The 6,397-nt window shown below is 34.9% G+C and overlaps 1 protein-coding gene across 1 annotated transcript; it reads right to left on the bottom strand.

The window, feature by feature from the left end:
• Positions 1 to 484: 484 nt before the first annotated feature.
• On the bottom strand, positions 485 to 2,489 carry LOC145089545 (uncharacterized). The gene is made up of 3 exons (XM_079027968.1): positions 1,049 to 2,489; positions 625 to 976; positions 485 to 518 (listed from the first exon to the last, which is right to left on the bottom strand). Exons 1-3 carry the CDS (start codon positions 2,487 to 2,489, stop codon positions 485 to 487), a joined length of 1,827 nt encoding a protein of 608 aa, XP_078884094.1.
• Positions 2,490 to 6,397: the final 3,908 nt, after the last annotated feature.

Below are 6,397 nucleotides of genomic sequence, written 5' to 3'. Positions count from 1 at the left end.
TTTATCAAACTAACAGAAGCAAATAACAGAACACATATAATAAGCAAAGCAATTAACACATCTATCTAACAACTGCAAAGCCAATTACTGTTTGAGAAAAGAATTGTTATCCCAACAGTTTGTGATGCTTAACTACTCCATGACTCAAAATTCTATCAACAATTACTATAAGAATTTTTTGAGACTGCTGATCAGGAATCCTCAGAGGAAGATATGCCAAAATGACCATATTGTCCTTTTTAATTCTCTAATCCTTCTTTGATGTACCTGAAAGAAAGTGAGCAAACCAAACCATGAATGAAAGGGCATTTTGGTCATTTGATCAACACTCACCTCAAGACATTTTTAATGAATCCATTAGTGGCATCACACTAGGAAAGTACTGATATTATCATGATACATAACCTTTTTTTACAGAAATGCTACATAATTCCAAAAATACCTGATACCTCCTTCTATATTGCTTCAACGACAACAATCACTGTTATTGTCCTTCAGTGTTGTGTCCGTCTGTGTTGCTGCAAACAAAAATGTAGTAAATACATACATAATACTATCCTCATATGTTTCAAATTTACATTCAAATTATATTTTATTTTTAGATCGAACAGAGGGGTTTATTACCTTTCTTCAACATATGATCCTTCGTTATGGTCCAATCTTAAGTAAGCAGCGTCATTAATATCGACATTCATAGATGGAATACCAATAGAAAATGGAGGTGGGTTGTCAAACTGGTTATATTCTTCCTCGTCCACGACATTTTCAACTCCGAGTATACGTCGTTTACCATGAAGAACAACGTGCCATCTCGTGTCCATTGGGTCCTCAACAACAAATAATTGGTTAGCTTGCTTAGCTAGAATAAATGGTTCAGATACATAACCGTTTGTAGAAAGGTTGACAAGTGTGAAACCGTCTTCATCAACTTTAACACCTCTTCGATTGTCAACCCACTTACACTTGAACACGGGTACTACAACCGAGGAATCATAGTTCAATTACCAAATTTCTTGAATGACACCATAATACGAGTCTTTGGCTATACGCGACCTTCCCTCATGATTTGCACTAGAGTATTCGGTCGACATGGCTATTAGCGTCACTCCACTATTTTGTAGTGTGCTCTTTCTATCCTGGTTTTGGGTATAAAACGTATACCCATTAATGTCATAGCTTTGATATGTTGACACAACATTTTGCGGACCATACCCCAACACCTTCACTAATCTATTAACATCTTTTGTCCTTAAGCTTACTTTCACCTTATCTTTCAACCATTGTGGAAATTTTTTAATATGCTCGTTAGCCAACCATTTTTCGGTCCTCCTACTATTTCTTGATCGTAACATTTCCATGTGTTCCTTTGCATAAGGAGCAACAGATGTCATGTGTTGCAGGACTATAAAGTGTGCCATGTGGAATTCGTCTCGATCAGGAATTACCACTTTCGATCCATTTATACCAACTCCTTGAAGTCTACCTTCATGATGTGATTGCGGTATTCCAATAGTGTTGACTCCTTTGAGATAGTTTGTACAAAACTCAATCACTTCCTCTGCAGCATGTCCTCTAACAATACTGCCTTCTGGTCGATGTCGGTTCCTTACATATCCTTTTAAGACACACATATATCTCTTGAAAGGGTACATGTAGCGCAGAAACACCGGACCACAAGCCTTTATTTCTCTTACAATATGGGATACAAGGTGAACCATGACATCAAAAAAGGAAGGTGGAAAGTACATTTCAAGTTCACAGAGAGTGAGGATAATATCATGTTGCCATGAGTCTAAAACTTCAGGATCAATCACTTTCGAATGAATCATGTTGAAGAACAAGCAAAGCTTTGTTATTGTATGTCGGACATGGTCCGGAAGTATTCCACGAATTGCAATAGGAATCACATGTGTGATTAGAACATGATAATCATGTGACTTCATACCAATCAATTTCAAGTCTTTCATTGACACCAACTTCTTGATGTTTGCAGAATAGCCAGATGGCACCTTGATACCATGTAGGCATTTACAAAACTTTGTTTTCTCATCTTTAGACAATGTATAGCAAGCTGGTGGTAGATATGTACGTCTTCCTTCTTTCTTAATAGGAGCAAGCTCTGGCCGAATTCCTATTGCAACCATGTCATCTCGAACACTAAGCCCATCCTTTGATTTTTTAGGAATGTTCAACAACAAGCTTGGTAAGCTTTCAAAAACATTTGTCGTAATATGCATGGGATCAAGACAATGTTGGACTTCCAACGTTTTCCAGTATGGTAATTCCCAAAAAATAGACCTCTTCTTCCAATTGGTCGGTTGATTGTTTTTACTGCGTTTTCCAAAAACAATATTTAAATTTTGAACTCGAGAAAATGTCATTTTTCCATCCACTGGGAGATTCATATCTTCATCCTCGATTTTACCGTCAAACAAGTTTCCCTGGGTACGATACAAGTGATTCTTTGGAAGCGATCGTCGATGTCCCATGTATACATTTTTTTTTTACAGTTTTTCAACCACATCGACCGTGTGTCCTCTTCACAAACTGGACACGCCTTCTTTCCTTTTGTACCATATCCAGACAAATTTGCGTAAGCTGGAAAATCACTTATAGTACAATAATTCATTGCATGTAGCTAGAAATACTCTTTCTTGAATGCATCATAGACTTCAACTCCCAAGTTCCATAATTCTTTCATGTCGTCAATTAATGGAGCCAAAAACACATCAATGTCGTTACCGGGTTGTATCGGACCTTGAATTAGCAATGACATCATGATGTATTTCCGTTTCATACATAACCACGGTGGAAGATTGTATATGCAAAGAAGAACCGACCATGTGCTGTGACTACTTCTCATGTGTTTGAATGGATTAATTCCATCTGCACTAAGTCTGAATTGGAGATTTCTAATCTCATTACCAAATTCTTCAAATTCATGATCAATGTTCTTCCATTGCGGAGCATCAGCCACGTGTCTCATCTTTCCATCTCTTTTACGCTTCTCGGCATGCCAACGTAATAATTCTACATCTTTGGCATTTGCAAACAATCGTTTCAGTCTTGGTACAATGGGCAAATACCATAATAACTTGGCAGGGGGGCCATTCTTTGTCACATCACTATTCTATTCTGTTTGTTTCTTCCACAAATAACGCGACCTTCCATATGTAATACATTCATGTAGATTTGCATGCTCATTTCTATACAACATACAATCATTTGGACATACGTGTATTCTTTTGATTTCCAAATCCATTGCACACATTATTTTTTTCACTTGGTATAGTGAAACAGGTAACCCATTACTTTCAGGGAGCATTTAATGTATAACCCCTAACAGTTCTGTGAAACTTTTATCACTCCAACCATTATTTGCTTTTAGGTTAAACAATGTCAGGACAACAGAAAGCTTGGTAAATTTCATGCAACCGTCATACAACGGTTTTTGAATGTCTTCAAACAACTGTTGAAATTTTTCATAATCTCTACCAGGCACATTATCTTCAATATCATGTAACATGTCATCTAGGTTATCATGGATGTCATCTTCTGAATCATCTGTATCATCATAACTAGATTCAACATCAATTGTGTTATGGTCAATCAATAACTCGCCATGTTGTGACCAACACGTATATCCATTCATAACTCCTTCACATATCACATGTTCTTCTATTATATCCAAATCATAGACCTTTTTACAATTTCGGAACATTTTACAAGGACACCAAATGTAAGATTCTCCTTTATGCACCCGATGATCCTCAGCAACTTTAAGAAATTTCTTGACGTTATGTAAATATTCACTGCTAGCCCGTGGTAGTCCATACATCCAAGTTTCACGATACATCTGTGTAAAATAATACCACAAAAAGAAAGGATTAGAGTCATCCCACAAAATAATAACAATGTATTTTCTTTTATTTACAAATAATAGTATAATGCTTATATTGATAGTGAAATGTAAGTGCATTGCTATTATAGGTACAAAATTATCACACAACCTTCCACAACACAACTCATTACTTTTTATATCAACTTTGTTACAATTTTTGTGACCTGAATCAGGCAAATATATCATGTTTTACCAAAAATGTTGATCATTAATAAACCCGTTTCAAGGATAATTTGGTCCAGATAAAAGATTTAACCACCAATTTTATCATTTTTTACAAATCAAAAAGATTCTATTAAACAGTCGATTACATTGGAATTGATACAATTATTAGAAGAATATGATAGAAATGAAAAAATAACCATTGTTTATGAGGTACAGAGGGAATCTTTATCCTTTTAGTTGATGCAAACTCAAATGCTTACAGTAAACAAAAAAACAACAATTAACCACCAATTTTATCATTTCTTGAAAGATTTTAGCCAAAATTTCAAGATTATTAAGCAGGTATACATATTATGTTTGCACTATATATGTGTGTATTATGGAACTTAATCTAATATTTTGACAGACTTGATGAGACAGGGAATGTGGTCTCTGTGAGTAAGAAGTTGATATATTAAAATTGTTTGGTATGAACTTAGTACTCAAGGACTGTTAAGGACTTGATGGAATAGGGAATGTGTTTGAATTTTAAGTTTTCAAAATAGAGGTCCTACCATTTGATTTTGCATCTCCATCAAAGCCAAAACGCTTCCTTGTCCTTCGTGAACAGTTATAGTTCCTTTGTATTTGTATTTTTGCTCTTGTTTTTCTGTTGCAAAAACAGAAATCAAATCTCTTACCTTTAAATTTGAACCGCTACCTGTGTTTGTCTATTGAAAAAACAGAAATCAAAGCTCTTACCCTTTAAATTTGAACCGCAGGTCCGGTGGTGGGATTTTCAGGTTGGTTGAATTATTGGAGGTGCCATGCGAGGCGAGGCTGGCCGATGATGATGGTGTTGCGACAGGGGAGATGGAGATGAAGGACCGATTAGTGTGGGAGGAGGAAGCTAAGTATGTGAGGAGGAAGAGGAGGAGGCGTATTCAATTTAGGTATTAGCCGTATTCAATTTAGGTGTTAGCCGTACTTAATCAAAATGGGGGCGTATTTTTAGTTATTTGATTTTGTTTCTAGTACATCTCATTAACCGTATTAGATGCTGCAATTGTGTGTATTATATTTATTTATCCCTTTATAATACGGGTATTTTTACAACCGTATTAGATGGGGGTGTACTCTATAGCCAATTTTCCAGTAGTGTCGGGAGATTACTTGGGGTGTGTTTGATGACATTAGTGGGTTCTAGATGGGAAGATTGAGAGTAGTATTGTTTGAAGGGTTTGAAGAGACCATAGAAGATCAAGAAAATTTGTTCATTGTTGTTATGCATGGAACGATGGAGGTGGGATTTTACAAAGGAAGGATGGGATAAAAGTGTATTCCAATATTTGGAGACAGACCTCATCTGAGCAAGCTGTTTGGCCAATAAGCGGACGAATATGTCGAATATGTTTAATAAAATCTCGTTTGGGAGATTCTCCATCGTCGTTGGGGGTTGGATTTTAGACCTGTAGCAGCAGTATATAAAGTATTATCAATGGCTTTCTACATCCAATGAAAAAAAAAAGCTAATTAATTGAAATGGAATGCAACAACCATTATGAAAGAAAGAAAAAAAAATTATAGAAAGCCATAACAACTAGGATGCCCTAAGACATTCATACGATATAGCATCGAGAATATAGTCCCTAAATAAGCTCACATCCACAAGAAATAATTACAAATTGATCTAACTGAAAGCAAATGTGTTAAACCTGGCTAGAAAGGGCTTCTCACGAATCTTAATTTTCTCGAGTTCCACCGCTAACTTATTACGTAGGGAACGTTCCCATCGCCGGCAGTCACCATAGGGGAAACACGAACTGTTAAGGAGATTTTTGTGCACAAATGTTGCTTACGGAGAAACGGAGATGATTATTAATTTCCATGAGAATTATAGAATTTTAAAATTAATATCTTTTGTTTCTTACTTTCTTTTATTTCTTTTATTGTTTTTTTTATTTTTATTTTTTATTTTATTATTTTATTTTATTTTTTTTATATTAGTATATTTCTAAAACTTTTTTTTTTTTTTTTTACATGTTGACTTATACTTCTAAAACCTTTGGCACTTGGAGCATGTTCAATAATAATTTTTACATAGTTTTTAAAAATTGAGACTCATAAAACTCTACAAACTCTAAACTGATTATTGGAAAATCGACTTTTACTGCTTTACTAAAAATATAGCGATGATACGATGCTATTTTTTAAACCAATATATTTGTACCAAAGGATTTACTAAAACAATGTTAAACAGATACTAAAAATAGAGCAATCATAAATATATTTGTTGTTTTTATTTTTATACAACAATAATAATAACAAAACCCGTGAATCTTGTTCTAATGC

The sequence above is a fragment of the Lactuca serriola genome, chromosome 2, assembly GCF_051521515.1.
Source record: "Lactuca serriola cultivar US96UC23 chromosome 2, Lser_US96UC23_V15, whole genome shotgun sequence".
Classification (NCBI taxonomy): domain Eukaryota; kingdom Viridiplantae; phylum Streptophyta; class Magnoliopsida; order Asterales; family Asteraceae; genus Lactuca; species Lactuca serriola.
This window is presented reverse-complemented; position numbering and strand designations above follow the sequence as displayed.